Source organism: Amblyomma americanum, chromosome 1, assembly GCF_052857255.1.
Source record: "Amblyomma americanum isolate KBUSLIRL-KWMA chromosome 1, ASM5285725v1, whole genome shotgun sequence".
Lineage (NCBI taxonomy): Eukaryota > Metazoa > Arthropoda > Arachnida > Ixodida > Ixodidae > Amblyomma > Amblyomma americanum.
The window spans coordinates 83,291,705-83,309,638 of record NC_135497.1 but is presented as its reverse complement, the minus strand read 5'-3'; the positions used below and the strand labels follow the sequence as shown (position 1 = coordinate 83,309,638).

Genomic DNA, 17,934 nt, shown 5'->3' with positions numbered 1-17,934 from the left:
TGCATGTACAGGGCGAGGGATGGTTCGATTGTGGGGTATTATGTGCAGCTGTGCAGACTGCGAAGCGCTCGACAAGCGCGTTACGCGAGGGAATAAGCGATGCATCGGATGAACAGCTGAGCTGCCCGAGCTTCAACTGAGGTGAAAACACGTGCACTCCACCTCGTCCACTCACCGGAGCGCCGCTATTCGTGCGGTTTCTGAGACGCATTCAGCCCCTGCTGGCAACGCGCGTGTGGCACGCGCCTGGACCCACCAGATGAGGATTGCGACGGAGTGAAACTGATCGTCAGCTCGGGGAGCAGAAGGGGCAGAGCGCACCGTCAAAGAAGCCGTTACATTTAAGCGCCCAGAGAGGCGCGGCTACAGTCCAAGAACGCGGCAGGGTGATTTCCTCCAGAGCGGGGGACATCATGTCGCAGCCGTGGTTCCGGCTTCGTGCACGGATTACGCCAGAGTGCTCAGCTGGCGCCCCACCAGGAAGAGGCGCTCAGCTGACGCGTAGGAAGGGCTCTTCCTCCCCGAGAAAGATTTCGCCCCTTCGCGCCTGAATGCCTCGGCGGAACGTGGCAGACGCCCAAACTGGGCCAGGCGCGCCCACGGTGAGAGACGGGCAGCCGAGGTGGCAACGAAAGTGTATCACCCAGATTTGCCGACGCGCCCGAGCGCATAAATGATGCGCGCCTTGGCGGGGCTGCACGCGTCCTTGATAGGCCTATTTTGGTGGCGGCGAGAAAAAGGGAGCGTCCGCCGGCGAAAGTAAACACGCCCTACGGAGAGCGAAAACCCTCATCCGCGAAGCGGAAAAAAACGCAGGCACGCGGCGCACGTCCGGGGGGGGGGGGGGGGGGGGGGGGGGGGATGCACCGACCGCATATTTGCCCCCAGGGGGAAATGCAGCCATGGGAGCTCTGACAGCCATGGCAGGGCTCGAGAGCCACCGTTCCGCTGGCACTGAGGGCCCACGGCACTAAAAATGATTGATTGATTGATTGATTGATTGATTGATTGATTGATTGATTGATTGATTGATTGATTGATTGATTGATTGATTGATTGCCGTCGCGGCGCTTGGAAAAAGGAGATCTACATTGCTATGACAACTATTTTTCGAGGGAGTAGATTGCTGAATATTAACACTTTTTGACAGGAGGCGTAAAATTGCCGCTCGAAGGAAGATGTAGTAGATCAATTACGTTAAGTCGATTCGAATTAAACGCCACTGTTATTCTACTGCAAGGCGCCGTCATATCCCTCCCTCTCTCCGAATCCTATTTAAAAGCCCTTTAATCGTCAAACACGAGCACGAGGAGTAGAACGCTTTAAACGGGGGGAGGGGGGGGGGGGGGGAGGGTGCAGGCCGTCATCGACGGAGCGCTCTTAAAACTAAGGGGTCTTGAGACAGGCACGTAACCTGGATGCCTTTTCATGGTGGGGGGAGGGGGGGGGGCAGTGGTAAATTCTTGTATCGGTGGATGGGAGGGGAACAAGCCCAAGAACAGTACTTTCAAGAGAATTTGGGGGGGGTCCGATTCTGGCTGTCTTGATTCCATAGGTAGCATAAGAGGGCTCTCGCACAGTTTCCGCCCTCTCCGTTCGGTGACGTTCCACGTCGCACTCGCGGTAATACAGGATGTAACGTCCCCTGCTACGGACGAGAGCGGCGCTGGTGAACACTCTCAAGGTTCGCTTACACGCAAACATAAATACCCCCGAAAACAGAAGATTGGGCAGCCGTCGCCGTAGCTCAGTTGTTAGAGCACTGGACGGGACATTAGGAGGTCGTGGGTGCGGATACCATCGGCGGCATGGCTTGTTTTCTTCTGATCTATAATTAACTGTCTTGCAGCCACAGATTAATCATAGTATTATTTTCCCATTGATCAACACCGCAAATTAATTTTAAAAATTCCCCAATGCACGTTGGTTTCGGTGGCTGTTGGCTTCCTTAATATATCTTGGTTGTAACTGGAAATTTTGTGGAAAGCTGCCGTACATATAGAGCCCGCACAAACTGATGCGACAAACAGGAAAGTGGGAACGCGCTGTTCAGCCAACTACAATTAACCACATATCCGATATACCGTGCATGTTTCAGGTCTCTTTTGGGTCAAACAAGTTGGTGGCATTGCTTGGTAACTTTTATTCGAAAAAAGTGAAATGAAAGGTCCTAGTTTTGCTAACGGCGCATCAAGAGTCAATGAGCCGAGGGGATGTTTTAATGCACATACGAGAACGCCGGGATACATTTCGCAAGGTTAAAAGAGCAATTATTTAAAAATGCTTGTGTGCTTCGTTAGTAACATTCAATGCCTGCTTTGTTCCTTAATTTAGGATTAAACAACGCGTCAGCGAACTGGGCGTCTCCGTTAACCTAAGCTGTTCGCAGCAGCTTGTTCTCGTTCAGCCATGGTGCAGCTCATTAGGTACAGGGATGATTATCACAAAAGCATGGGTAATTAGCTAGGATGCATTAAGTTCTCTGAGTTGCTGTTCACGGAACAGTAATACGCTTCTCAAGAAGGATAAAAAGACTCATTGTTCATCGGCTGCCCGCCTTGTAAGCTTCGTACAGTAAGCGCGTGTTTCCAAACATTCGCCGCGAGAATTCCCGCTGACATCACCGCATTAGAAATCAACACCACAAAGCCGTGGCGCAGGAGCCCTCTTTCACGTGGCCAACACGCTGGGGAGCCGTACTTATCAGTCAGCCGACCAGATGGATCGTATAAGCTCCGACTCGACACGGCATCGCGCACCGGCATTAGCATGTGACCGCGCTACGTGACGTCGATGCCGGGGCACGCGACGCGCTTGGTTACGCAACAAGCCGGAAGGCTGTGAGGTGGTGGTCGGGGTTGGGGGTTTATGCATTTGTCGCTGAAAGTGCCCTATGCGAGAATTTTACGGAATGATTTGGTCTTGCATTATCATTTTCTTCAATTCCGTATTATTAATATGCGCAGTAAAGCAAAGCCAGTATTGAAAGGCTAAGAAGAATTTTGCGCAATATGGTTTCGCCGATAATAACCGTATTTGCTGTAGGCTCTGTCAGCAGAATGCAACAGCACAGATGGAATCCGTGCCCATTACATACATACTTCTTGTGTTCGGTTTTATATGGCACGTAAGCGGCTAAGGTTGTCGTGCGCTTGCATAGGTTTGAAAAAAAAAAGTAGTTTGAATATTAAATGCCGGCACACTATATTCGAGGCCGAACGGTCGGACAAAGCGGCGAGTGGCGCGACTTGTGCAGAAATCCTGTGGTTAAACCTTCAACGCCCCGTGCCGCATTTTCGTTCGACATACAGTTTGCACGCCTTGTACTCTTGCAGCATGAAGCTTGAACACAAAGTTAAGCATCAGCATGCTCTCAGTAGAGATCGCTTTCCGGGAAAATTGTATGGCGGCACTGTGATGAAGCTGTGTGAAGAAAAAAAAAAGGGGGGGAACAAATGTGCATTCTCCAGCCAACGTCTAACAGAATTCATGATGTCTCACTTTCTGACAAGTCTTCCGGGACAAATAATTGTTGGGTAAAATGTATTTGCGTATAAAAAATTGTCTACTGCCTTGGAGTTTGCTCGAGGCCCTCGATTTGGTCTTTCATACAGCGAGGACTAGCTGCACAACATGGACCAAACGCTAACTGTTGCTAATTGAACGGTGACGTACCGATTCCTAAAATTTTAGCTTCGCTAACAATCTTTTGATGTGGCCTTTGAATGTGGGCTTACTAGCTAGCATAATGTGGATGTGATGATGCTTCTCTTTAATTCCTTCATAACTCATGATTCCCTCGTAAGAAGCGAGGGCATCGGGGCACGCTAAGTTGCTGCGAGCCATTCATGTAACACCTTCATCTCTGAAAATGATGATTATCGCCTTGTGAGGACTGTGTATGTGGTACAATAATATTCACAAAAAAAATGAATTAGCGGTGTTGGGAAGCTTCTCGCGGGGTCCACAACGGAACGAGACTATTGTTTTCATGCCATTTACCCACCGTGATGCGATATGCCGCAAGGCGGCTAGCTTCAAAGTTACGCGTAGCGAAGTGTCCCTTTGGTAACGGCTCCGGCGGCGAATGCTTAGATCGTATATACCACCAGTGCAGTGCCTCTGCCGGACGACGAGTGCAGCCTGACCAGGTGTACACCTCCTCCCCACTCCCTGCATCGTAAACTGAACCTCTGCACCTCGGAGGTGGGAGGGGTTGTTTTCCGCCACCCTTTCACACCGTTTTCCCGCATGTTTCCGCCGAGTCCGCCGAATTAAGTCTGGAGACGGCAGCCGTATGTTTAATTCCGGTCACACTGAAGTTTTTCTGATCACGTCTTGTTATTGACGATCGGTATACCTACAAAAAGGTAATGCGAGGCTCCAGCAAAAAAAAAAAAAAAGGTATAGGAGAAATAAACGTAAAACAGCAGCCACATGTTATTTCACAGAGCTCTTCTTGACGTTCATTGCACGTTGAGCCTCTTAATTGGAGACATTCCGCATCTATTCGCTTGCATGGCGTATGTGCTATGCCATGTCAGGGGACGCAGTGAACACAAACTTGCCGCACGCAGGTGTGTGGGCGAACAGGTGGCATGTCGCCTTAACGTCCAAGGTGGCAAAAGTGGGCACGGGAGGGAGATTTCTCTGTGTCTGCTCTTCTCTTTCTATCGCTGTCTTATTTTTTTACTTTTCTTTCAACTTGCAGCGTCATCTCACCAGCGTTCCCTTTGTCTTGTCTTTGCAGATGGAAATAGGCTTGAGCGAGCCTTGCATGCCGAAGGAATGGTGGCCGAACAGAGTAAATACCCTCTTCCTCTATTCTCCTCGACCGCGGTGGTCCGAGCCGGGCGAGCCGCCACGACAAGGGCGGTTCGCGCCGGCCGCCCTTCGCACGCACCGAACGGGCGGGTCGTGGCAGTCGCCGAGGCCAAAAGGTCCCCGGGCCCGTCTCCTTTCGGGAGGGGTCGCGACCCTCCCGCGCGCGAAACAGCGCGGCCAGCCGCCAAGAAGGGCGCGACAGATGCGGCGGTCGAGGCAGCCGCGTTGCCGCCGCGGGGCTCACACGGCCGCCCTGCAGTGCGCAGCCGTGTCGGGCACAGGTCGCAGTCAGGTGCACGTTTATAGTGCGCAACAAAGTACGCGCGTTTCACCTTCATACTGTGACACGGCTCATTAGTTTAGTGATAAATCGCCTTCGTTGCTAGGAGCCCGCGTTGGGGGACACAACCGCGAATGCATACGAGTAGTCTTTCCTTCTTGAGACTGGGCGCTGTATTTCGGGTGCTGAGCTGAAGATCGCGGGGTCGACGAGCGGCACTGCTAGCGTCTTCTCGCGCCTCGCCCAACGGCGCTCTTGGTTGCCCCATCGCTTAGGCCCGTTTCACACGCCGCGAATTTCGCCGCCCACACTGCGAATTCGTTCGGTCTGCGGCTGGAGAGGGCCGCCGGTCTAGGCGCAGACGGCTCGCGAACGATTTCCGTCCGAACGAATTGCCATCGTCGGGCCGTGAAATTCGCAGTCGCTCTTATTTGTTTCACCTGACTGCCGCCAGTGGCAGCTTTACCGTTAGAGTCATCACCTGCCCAAAGATTTCAGCTGTGCTTTAATCCTGACCTCGGGGGTCGCATTTCGATGGAGGCGAAATGCTAGAGGCCATTGGGCTGTCCTTAGTACTCCTCCCGTGACGTCACGTAAGGAGGCTCACAGTCGCCACCACTTACGGCGGAGTTTAAGGAATCGCGGCTGGGACCACCTATCGGCAATAGGCTTCCATTGATCAATCCACACTTTTTCTTCAGTTAAAATGCGAGAATGGAGAGTAGGCACTTTACGCGGCATTTATTTAGAGGCACTAGCCACAAATCAGCTTTCTGTCGATGCCAGCAACTCTATCGCATTGCGCATCCTCGTCTTTCTCAGTAAACGTTTTTCTTGGCGCATTACTTGAAATAAATTTACCAGTGTTTTAAAACTTTCCTTGCTCATTTTTCTACCTGCAGTTCCAGGGAGCGCAGCAATAAGGGAAAATGAAACTATAGCTTCACAGCTGCGCATGAACAGTTTTATTGGGGACACATGTATTTATTATAATCTACATTGTGTTTTAAATTAATAATTCCGAGTTAGACAAATGTACACACTTACGCAGTCCACTTATTCGGAATATATCAAGCAGGAAAATCTGCTTGCAGACGTATCCTTTGGCGGACTTTCTTGAAAAGTAATCCCGCGTCTTTCTGTGAACTTCTGCGAAAATCGCATCGCGCTAATGTCCCTACTTTTCGAATTATTGGGTTTTTACTTCTTATATGATGTTCACCATGTGCAGTATGTGGTCAGCTGCACGTTCAAAGCAGAGACGAAGCCCCTTGGCGCGCTAAATTATGCCCAAGTGTCCATCTCTCTGATTTCAGCAGCGTTTGTGTTTTTGCGCCGTCGTATACTTCGGTCAGACGGCTCATACCTGCTACATTCTTTACATGTGACATCGACTGGCAGATCCTGAATACAGCCCCGCAGTCACACTCCTGCCAGTCGCGAAATGCGAAACCTATTGGATCGGGAACTAGAACAGCAGCCGAATAACTGCCAGTGGCGGCGGAGTCTGCGCGTTTCTCCGAACAGATGAAAATGCCCTTGAATCCTTTGTATTGCTCGCAGGAGCCTTACGTCATAACTGCTGTTATGAAAAGGAGCGCGCACGTGGCTGCTGGCAGCACTCGAGCGCGGAACCAGAGCGGCCCACTGCTGAACAAGTGTGGAAGTGAACTCTTGCGACAAACTAGCTGCAAAGCTTTATTCAGTAAACCCAATACTTCATGCTAAGCCCGTCCTCGAGTGTAACTTGGGAACAGTTGCATGCCGAACTGCGTAGCAGCGACAAATCTGTTTGTATCAGAGCTCGAGTAGTATACATATCATCCTTCTTGCATGCGTGTTTTTTTTTTTGTTTTTTAACCTCCGTGTAGTTTTGAGGTTCTAGGAACTCGCATTGTTTCACCCCCCCCCCCCCCTCCGTTTTTTTCAAATACTTAAAAAGGAAATTACCAAAGTCTACTATAGCCTGCCGTGAAGCTCCGCCCACATTGAGGACCGCCAAACAGGATTCCTCCGTGACAAAAAGTAGACCGTTGTAAAAGTTTTTCTTGCTACCTAAACAAGAAGCTAATCATGAAACGAAATTATGAACTCGTTTTTTTTTTTTTTTTCACTGTAGTGATGCCACTGGAGTAATAGAGGAGGCCACAGACCGGCCCAGTGTCACCAACTGCTGTTTTCTTAACATTGTCCTACGATAGCATCGCTAGTAGTTAACAAAAATCCTGTTCTGATGTTTATTTTATTAAAAGTCGGATGCATTTGAGGAACGTTCTAGCCGCGCGAAGCAAAATGCGTCAGATACGGTGAGGGGGTATAGCTCAATAGAAGTCGAGTCGTCGTCCTATTTTTTTTCTGACTTCGCTTTTTCATCGCTGCGCAATACTATTCCGCGTCACCCTGGATGGCGCAGTGAACCGGTTCCAGTCACAACATTGAGAGAAATGTGCTTTTCGTGTCCGTGAAACAGTCCATCTTCTAGTTTACAGTACCTCTCAGCTCGAGCTGGGGTTCAACTACCAACACACCCTGCCCACATCCCAACAAAAAGGCCCTTCGGCTTCACATGGCAGGTTGCCATGCCTAGAAACAACAAAAAAGAGGAACTCAGTTTACGCGTTTGCAACCCGAGTCTGTTGCGTAACTAGTTGCTTAACGTGCGAAAACGCGCGTCGCGCCAGTTGGTCGCGTGTCCGGTGGGCGTATACAAACGCGGCAGGGTGTGCGCGGCGCAGCGGTTCATATAAATCGCTCGCGTCACGTTCCGGCCCGACAGTACTTCGGTGCAAAGCTCCCGGTGTTTTCGCAACGTCTGGAAGTAGACCGTCCGCCGGTGACGCCGCAGTCTCATCCCGTGCCGCCGCAAGCAGCGCGAGTGCCCGTCACGCTCGGCAGGCCCGCGGCGAAGGTGACGCGCGGCGTCGCTGCGGCGGCGCTGGGCGCGCACGGATCCGCTTGGGCGCCGCTGGCGCCGAAGGCGAAAGGCCGCGCTCTCCCTTCCTGAGCCCGCAAGCGACCCAGTTTCTCAGTCGTTGAGACAGTGCTTACCGTCGTTACACCTGCCCGGAATTAGCATACAATTCCGCCGCCGCGGTCTACGGCATCGACTTGGAGCGGAACATGACTGGCAAGTCCCGAGTGCGCGCCCAGCGCCGGAACCGCTGCGCGCGACGAGGAGGAAGCGTGGTGCCGGAAGGGCCGCATCCCCGGCGCTGTCGGCGAGGGGCGGTTACTTCAGCGCATCCCTCGTTGTCAGCAGGGCACAACGGCGGGATCGGGTATCGATATCGGGTATGGCGGGCGCGTTAACTGTCGTGGCACATGGGCTTGTGTCCCAGGGGGACGATTCACAGAGCCGAGCATGCTTTGAAAATTGCGTATGTATGCTGTTCGCTACTGCAGGTGCTGCGTTCTACGCGTACCGAAGCGGAAGCGGCACAACAATGACCGGAATCGAATGGCGAAAGCCCGCCTCCCCGGAGGGGACACACTGCCCTGGCGAGGAGGGCAATATCTGCCTTGTACCGATGGCTAACGCAGCTTGAGGAGTCCAACACCGCTCGGTGGCACACGTGATTAGCAGGACTGGCACCAACGGAAGTCGGCCGGGCATTCCGACGGGGCAACGGTATTTGCCCGCGTGCCCGCCATGCTGCCTCTGCGTTGTGGTCCATGCGCGCGCGGCGAAATCCGGGCGGCCCCGCGGGACGCTCATTTGCGCAAGCGGCGCTGATCAGCGGCCGTTCAAGCGCGGCTGGCCCCCTTTCGCGTGCTTCGTCACGGCGCCCAGGAAGTGCTCCCCGGCCGTCATCGTGGTCCGATCGTAAACACCGCGCCCGGTGACATCTCGCAGCTCGACCAGGCGTAATGCTGCGTTAGCATAGGGCCGCCGGCGCACATTACTGTGACAGATAGCATTCGACGCATCCCCCGCACAACTGGGCCCCGCGGCGGATCGGCTCGCCATTGTTCCGGCCCTCCCGCCGCCGCAGAGCGCGCTATTGCGTCTCTGACGCGAGAAGAATTGACCCTAATCTCCCGCTGGACTCCGAGAAGGACTGGCCTGTTACTCTGCGGCTGCTGCTGCCGAAGCGGTTTTACAAGCCTGTAGAGCACGGCGTCGAGGTCAGCTGCCGCTTCTCCAGGGGTGGCCGCGCGCGCCTTCGGGGCTGCGATACCACGCTGCGAAACACCTCGATCTGAGCTGTGTCAGCGAATCGTCGCATTCAATGTAATTATGGGCTCATCATCAGGCACAGACACAAAATCAATCTTACTGGACAATAACGCGGCGTTCTGTGCAATATTCATTCGCTCACCGGTGGTCATCTCCGACCACTGACGAAACAAAGGTTCCACAGGTGACTGCTCTTTTGCACTGTTCTCGGCAGTTCACTGTTCGCTTGCTCTTAGAAAGAACTGCATGCATTGCGGTGCCATTGCAACGCTGGGTTAAACTGAATCGCAGCTGCGTAACATTACTCACTGTTGCCGGCTGCACTGCTAAACCTGGTTGGTGTTCAGGACATCTTTCAAGAATTTCGGGACGCATCACTGGTTTTGCTGTTCACATCGTAACCGTCGGCGGACGTTGTTTCGGGCGCGCCTCTTTGAACGCGCTAACGTTATGAAGGCGGTGTCGCAGAAGTGCCAGCGTCGGCGTCGTTGACCGTGAGCAAACAATCCACGAATAATCACCACAGAAGCAACCTAGGTGGCCCTACTATGTGACGTGACCTTGTGGCGTCATCACAACCTGCCCACCGGTTTGTGAGCAAAACTGCCAACCGTGCCAAGTGGCACTTAAATTCAAGTACGGCCCGCGCTATCTACCGCACCCGAGACCATGGCAGAGGGTGCTGACTCGGGGTTGTGGCGAATTATCAAACTGGCCGAGTGAGAAAGTCCGGCTACGTAGGCAAACATATTAAACTTTTTTTTTTAGATGACTTAACGTATCGGGATGCAGATGTTTCCATCCATAAAATGCGCTGTTAGAAGCTTCTGTTTTGCGGACTGCCTCTGTTGCTTGCTGACGTTGGCAAAAGAAGCCGGCCGGGAAACAAAAAATAAATTGGTCAGACAAACGCTGCTCATATTTCCAACTTTCATTTCTCCGACGATCATTGCTTCTAGTGAAATCATCGGTCACCCATTATTTTGCAAAGCCCGCTCAGTGATAATAGTTGCAGTCATGAGATTGTTCCAGCTACATTTATTTGCAGGATTCTAGTTTGCACAAAAGTTGGGAAGACTGTGCCGTGTTTGTCTGGCCAGTTTTCTGTACTTTGTCCCAGTTTCGTTTACGAAGCCATTTATGATATTCGAACTATGTGCCAACTAGCCCACCAAAAATGCCAGTTGTTGACGCTCCGGCGCCTCCCTCTACGCACTGTCGTGGCGGAAATATCAGGTTGAACATAGCCATCTTCATCGCGCTTCTTGTGGCTTGATGTTCGTTCCTATCATTTGCTTATTTTATTCTTCTTGTTTGCTGGCCTGTCTCAACTGCTTCCGCTGTGCGCCGCGGTACAATCCACGCGTGTGTGTGCGCAGTGTGTGTGCGCAGTGTGTGTTTCTTTCCTCCTTCCGCCCATGCAGGGTAGCGAGACGGATCTGACAACCCTTTCCATATTTTAATCACTCTCCCCCTGCTACTGACTAAAGTCTCTCGAACTTCTCCGTCGGTGAGTGAATACTGCAGGTTAGGCTTGAAAAGGGGCTAGTGTTCTGCATATTGATTCGCAGTAGTATGCTAACTTGTAATAAACTGCACATCTCCAACCAAAAGAACTTTAATTTGAAACGCAACGTTTCGAAGCCGACTCGGCTCCTCCATCAGGGGTGACTGGGGGCAGTAGCTAGCGTCTTTAAGTATGGAAGAGAGGCGGGGGTCAAAAGAACGAAAGCTGTGATGCGAGAGGAATGGGGGAGGAGGGGGTTAAGGCTGTGAGTCACGTTGTCCCACTGGGGGGAGTAATAATAATAATAATAATAATAATAATAATAATAATAATAATAATAATTGGTTTTGGGGGAGAGGAAATGGCGCAGTATCTGTCTCACATATCGGCGGACACCTGAACCGCGCCATAAGGGAATGGGATAAAGGAGGGAGTGAAAGAAGAAAGGAAGAAAGATATGCCGTAGTGGAGGGCTCCGGAATAATTTCGACCGCCTGGGGATCTTTAACGTGCACTGACATCGCACAGCACACGGGCGCCCTAGCGTTTTGCCTCCTCCATAAAAACGCAGCCGCCGCGGTCGGGTTCGAACCCGGTAACTCCGGATCAGCAGCCGAGCGCCCTAACCACGAGCCACCGCGGCGGGTGGGGGGAGGCGGCCAATGGCGACTTTTTTTTCCTTTGTTGTTGTTCGGGGTGGTTTGGATATGCCAGGATTCGAGAAGGAGCCTTTTGTGGTAATTTGTTTCGGTTCCGAGGATGCTGGTAGTAGTAGTAGTAGTAGTGGTGGTTCTATTAAATAATAATAAAAAAAGGAAGGAAAGATTTTTGCTAGCGCCGGCATCTGCCATCGATACTGAAGCCCCTGAGCTGGGGCAACGGAAGTGAAGGATAATAGGAAGAATGGAGAAATGAAACAGGTGAGGGGACAGGAAGAGAGGATAGGAGGAGAGGTAATATACACAAATTAGTTATACAAAAAGAAATGTGCACAGGTTGTGCGCGTGGTTAGTTCATGATGTAGCAATAAAAACACGAGCACAGCACTATGTTGACTTCAACAGGAGTGGGTCGTCCAGTTGCTAATTATCCAAGGTAGCACCCGCGGAGCGTTCCGTCACTGCGTGTTACTACCTGGCGGAGAACAGACGGAATGTCAAGTCCGTCTTGCTGGTTTCGTCGAAGTTGATTCCGTGGTCTGAGTCTTCGGAATGTTTGGCTACAGGATTGCGCTCTCTTGCGAAGTTGCGGACGTCGTTTTTATGTTGCCGAATTCATTCTTTGAGATGTTTGGTTTCGCCGATGTAGCTTGCGTCGCAGTCGACGAAAGGAATGTTGTAGACAATGCCTTGGGCTCTTTCTCTCGGCAGCCGGTCTTTGGGAACAGGTAGGCAAAGCGCAACAGTGTTTGTGGGCTTGTGCGCAACCTGGAGACAACCCCCTTTTTTTTTTCAGGATTCGGGCGATGGTTTCGCTGACACCTCCGACATAAGGTAGTGTGACGTATTTTGGTGGTGGCGTTGGCCTTTGTGCGTTGATTTCTTGGCGCATGTTGTTGTGTTTTTGAAGTCGAATGGTATTTCTTTAATAGTTTTTTGGGTAGCTACATCGGCGAAACCAAAAATCTCAAAGAAAGAATTCATCAACATAAAAACGACGTCCGCAACTGCGCAAGAGAGCGCAATCCTGTAGCCGAACATTCCGAGGACTGAGACCATAGAATCAACACCCGCATCCTCGGAACAGAAAAAAGGCTCCTTCGCGAATTCTGGCGCATCCAAACCACCCCGAACAACATCAACCGCACAAAAGGAAACCTGCCCCCGGTATATGCCCAGGGACTTATACCCCTGTCACACGGGCACCACAAAGGCCTTTGAGAATCGGGTCCTTATATCCAAAGGCGTAAAGGTGTGCAGCTACACGGCACAAATGTTGCGCCTTTGCCGCTAAGGGCCCTGGAGGCGAAGGCGCCCGTCAGAGACCTTTGGAGCCCAAAGGCGCGGCCTTCAAGAACCTGAGATCACAATGTTTGAAAACATTTTTTTTTTTAAATACGAGAAGTGTGTCTGCTTTTTGTACGGGTGTTTATATTTTATGCCCAGATTTCATGACAGTGAAAGTGTTGCAGCAACAACGAGTACCCCTGGTGTTGCCAAGGCAATACACAAAACTTGCTGTTGCTGATGAGTGTAGATGTTGCAGTTCTTTTGAGGAAGCAGTTAAATAAAAAATTGCCTGAGCTCGACGAATGAACAGAATACACCACTTTAATTTTAAAACACTCACTTCAGCCGCCTCGAGCACAGCAGCGGGTGCTAAGCCTCAACGACTGTTTCACCTTTGGGCTGCACCGTGTAGCTGCGTCGCTGCTCCTTTGCAAAAGCTTTCGCTCCTTTGGTGAAAAATGGTGCCTTTGCTGGAAAGGCTTTAGAGGAATGCCGTGTGACAGGGGTATTAGCTCTGCAACTCAAAGAAAAAAAGTCGCCATTGAGCGCCTCCCTACAGTTGGACAACGTGACTCACAGCCTTAACCCCCATCGTCCCTCTCCCGCACGCCTTTCGCATCACAGCTTTCGTTCTTTTGACCCCCCACCTCCGATCCATACTTAAAGACGCTAGCTACTGCCCCAGTCACCCCTGGCTTCGAAACGTTGGGTTTCAATTAGTTTTTTCGGTTGGAGATGTGCAGTTTATTAGAAGTCTTCAAACCCAACTAGACAGGCAAATCTGTCAAAATGTTTGGTTTTCAGTGCTAACTTTTGAACAAGACACGCTGAAAAAAACTACGCAAAACAACTCAGCGCAAAAATAAACTTCAGTGGGAAGTTTGCGCTCAGTTGTACCTTGTCGTTGCCTTCGCCCTGCCCGGTCCCTTTTTGAGAAGTTAGCGCACTCCTGCAAATCAACACACGCGAGAGGTTTATCCGAAATCTGTTATGAGATAGCGGAAATGAAACGATATGGCATTTTAGTTACAGTATCAGGAATGCATATTTCAGCCTAAACGAAGAGGGAGGGAAAAATAAACTTTATTTAGGCCAGCACTAAGTAAGGCCCACTGAAGAAGAGAACTTGCTTCGCCAGCGACCGCTGGTAATCTGCCGAGCCCGAGCGAAGCCAAGCACTCCAGGAAGGGGGGGGGGGGGGGGGGGAATTGGCAGTGTTACATGAGTAGAGGATTTGTTCTGAGTCTGCCCTGATCTCCGGACAGTTGGGACAGTGGGCTGTGTCACGCCATCCGAAGTTGTAGAGCATTAGTGAAGTGAGGAGAGTGTTTTGTGTGTTCCGTGTTCAGTAACAGGTGAGGTTGGGTTAAACGAGGTACCCTCATTTCAGTTCGGCGCAGGGATTTTTTATATATCCCTTCTGCTTCATAAAGCCCATTTCTCTCCTGTTTTTTTTTTTTCTCGTTTCCTTTTCTCGTCTTTTCTTCCTTCCTAGTGATCCCCTCACTTTCCCTCCTTCCGCCCACCTACAAGTACGTCGGAAGCTCCTGGGCACGCTGGATCCAGCAATGTTTCTTTTCCTCCCTCTTAATTATTAATCCTTTTGGGGCCTCTCTTCCCTACAAACCACCTTCGCCCGGCCATCATTTTTGCCATTTTTTTCTTCTGCTAATTGGTTTTTCTTAGATTTTCTCTTGTGCATTGGCCCCTTTTATTTTCAATTGGTTCTGCCTACGATAACCTCTGGTTCGGTGCGGGCTTCCTTGAGAGTTTCGCAATAAAGGGCGCAACTAGATGAAGCGACGTTCTGCGATGAAACTCTGGAATTATCGATGAGACTGAGATTTTTTTTTTTTTTTTGAAATGAGCCAATTTTACCTTGACTGAAACTAAGTTATCCGCAGCCACTGCAGCGTTTTGCAAGCTGTCCGGGGATATGCTTCAAAATGCTAGTTATTTCAACTATTTGGGATAGTCTTTCCAAAGGAAAGAACTACGTGTTAACAGCTTACATTCCTACAGCTTACATTTAATTAGTTTCGGTTTCTGGAGTTGACTGATTTCGAAGAAAAAAAAAAGACCAATGCATTCCATAAGGAGACGAAATTTCGGTATGCATATATTTTAACCGCGTCGTTTGAAGTTAGCTATATTTCACTAGCGCTTGCGATTTCATCAGTGCGTCTTCTGATGCACAGAAAGCTTATTTTCAAAATCCGCGCTACCTTCGCATCGATGCGTGCGTATAAACGCGCTCGCTAATCCTAAATCCTAATGGTAAATCGAGCTACTAGTTAGTAATCAGCTACGCATTTGAACGTCAGTACCGACGCTAGCGCAAAAATGCGCTACGAACGAGCTCGCGGCATGAACATTGGAGCTTCCGGCATTGGAGCTTCGCAGGTCGGCCGTTCCACCCGCTTGTAACGAAGGTGGCCCCGAATCACTTCCGATCTGCCGGCGGCCCACGCAGCCGCATTTTTTTCCCGTCAGGTCTGACATCACCGCGATAGTCTCCGCGTCTCCACGCGGAGGGCGGGAACCGCGCGGATAGTGCGGCAGAGAAAGGCGCCGCCTCTCTGCCTGGCTGGGCAGGCCGTGCATCTGGAGACTGCCGGGCCGTAATTTCACTGTGGAAAGTGGTATGAATGAATCACGTTCCCGGAATACATGACCGTCCTAGCACGAAACCCATATTCGTTGGACTCTATGGCTCGAGTTTTCCAGATGGCTGCCGAGTTACGATCGACTTCTGCGATCTACGATCGTTCTCTTCTGTCTACTCCTCTCATCTGAGCGACACGCTTAGGTGCATTGTTCGCGTATGAGAGCAGCAGAAGTTGTCAGGAAAGCCCTAGTTGCAGCTTCTTTAAACGAATGTCGTATGGCTTTGCGCGGTATAATTCCATCGGGAATAACCGCGTGGACAATTCTTTTTTTTTTTTCTAACAGAAACCACTGACTGCAAGCTCAACCGCAGACTGCTAAGTTTAGCCGATGGCCTTGATCATTACTATTTCACGGAGGTTGCGTGAGCCATTGGCACGACCTCGCCTACCCCGCGTATTTTCCCCATTGGCTACCGACCTTCACCCACGCTAGCCGAGTGACGGTGCATCCAACGGCGCAGCTCCTTTGCGCCGCTGGTTACGCGTTCATCTGCCGCGCTGACGTCAGGCCTCGTCGGGCAACGCGGAAGCTCGCGGCCCGCCCGGAGCCCGCCGAAGAGGGCCGGGCCGCGAGCAGGTGCTGCGGCCAACGGCCCCTTTGGCGGCGGCACCTGGTCGGCCAACAGCTGTGGTCCACTCAATGGCCGCCGCCGCCGCCGCTCGCCCTCTTCTTCATTGAGGCGCGGAGAGGGGGCGCACGTCGAGCGGCGAGGGGGCCAAGACGCAAGGAGAAAGTAGGAGGGCCTCATAAGTCAGGTAATCACTGACGTCACGGGACCTTGAAGCACGTGCACTTTTCCGGCGGGCCGGCGCGAAGACGCTTACCAACAGACGCGTCTCGGGCAGCCTGCAGGTCGGACGCGCTGCTGCCGTCCGGCCGATGCGTGCCGCTCCTCGCGCTGGATACCCATGCTGGACTCGCGTGCGCCTGCAAGCCAAGACGCTGGGCGCGCGCTGGGCCGGATTAGTGTGTGCGCCGTGGCCGCTCCGACCGGGTCGCCGCTGCACGGATGACTCTGGGAATGGTGAGTGGCGCGCCTCTGGGGTCGGCCGCGTGCTCGCGCGCTCCGTCGCCCGAGCACGCGGCCCATCTCTCCGGGCGCCGCGCTGACTGCCACGCGGAGGCCGCAGTCTTTCGTCCATCTTCTCGAACTTGCTACTCTGAACTGGCTTGCGTGTTCTTTTTCTTCGCTCTTTTACTTCGTCGGGGAATTCTTTGAAGGGCGTCAGCGCTTTCCATTTTCGGGCAGACAGGAATAGTCATCAGCCTTTCTCTTTTTCTCTCCACTTCACATTTTTTACGTGTGTGCGCGCGCGTTCGGGTGAAACTGATTCGCTCAGTTAAGCGTAAAAAGTCCTTTGCGCGTTTATCGCGATTGGTGCGCATGGCAGTTTACCAAACACCCGAACATCGGCCTGCGCCGCATCAACGTTGTTTGCCGTCGAAATTCGAATCCATTTCTTATGAACCGCGCTGTGTGAAATTCCTCGTGAGTTAGAATCGTCGTACTGCGGAGTTCTCAGCTAGGCCCGCCTTCCGCCATGGGCAGGCATGTGCAAGTCCATTCACCTATGAAGAACGTCGCCCGTCTTGGAATGTGCTGCTGTGCTCCTTGCTGGGCTCTTCATCCCTTAACGATGCCATCAAGATGCGGAGGACGATGCGGCAACCTGCCCCGCATGATTAAGTTCCGTGTGGCGGGAACATGCGCCGCATGACTCCTTTGTGTTAATGCTGACGGTGTTTTTTTTTTTTTCTCCCTGCCCCCCGTTTCCTCCACTCGGAGTGCATGAACTCTCTTGCCGGCACTTTCCTCCGTTGTTTACTCGTGCCACCTACACGGTTCGTGCATCTTTATTTTTTCAACCGAGCTTGTATTGCGCCGTGTCGCACTGCATGGTACGGACGATAGCTTTTCCTCCACGCCATGTTTATGCGTTTCTTTTTCTGCCAACGTCTGTAGGTCAGCATTATTCACAGGCAAACTGATACATTGCGCTGAATCGATGTAATGCTGCTCTTATTCACTGCGTTTGGGATTCGTTCCTCCATCCTAATTTCCTTGAGCAACGTCCCCGTTACCACAGGGTTATTACAAAGGCATAGAATAGGAGGAACCCGATCACTGTATGACTCCGGGCCTGTTTATCCCTTCGCATTCTTCGTGCCGCGGCGGTGCTACGCGACCTCTTTCCGTAGCGTAAACCCCCACCGCCTGCGAGCGCGAGCACTTTGGCTCCTTCTTCGTGCCGGTGCGACTTCTTCGTCTCACTGTTTTCGCGCTATCCTGCTGAATCGGACGCCGCGGAGCGGTCTTTGTTTACGCGCCGCTCCCCGACTGAGGCGAACGCGGCGATGTCGCCCCCAATGAGGTGCGCGTGTTTGCCTTCGGAAATCTGCGCCTTCGCCGAAACCGGAGCCCGCGAAAAGGGCGAGTTTGCGCGCGGTTTTTCGCGCGGGACGTCACGATTCCGAGACACTGGGCACCGCTGGCAGCGCCGAAAGCGGAGCCAACTGCGTCGCGCTC

At 52.0% G+C, this 17,934-nt stretch overlaps 1 protein-coding gene across 3 annotated transcripts in view; it reads left to right on the top strand.

Moving 5' to 3' along the window:
- Window positions 1-17,934, top strand: part of LOC144113141 (uncharacterized) — a 167,338-nt gene that overhangs the window by 92,325 nt on the left and 57,079 nt on the right. For 2 of the 3 annotated variants that reach the window (XM_077646052.1, XM_077646054.1), the window contains exon 2: window positions 4,751-4,804. In XM_077646052.1, the coding sequence (XP_077502178.1) occupies window positions 4,751-4,804 (54 nt within the window). Of the gene's footprint in view, window positions 1-4,750; window positions 4,805-16,235; window positions 16,432-17,934 lie in introns of those variants that run through there. The other variant, XM_077646053.1, reaches the window with a different exon arrangement.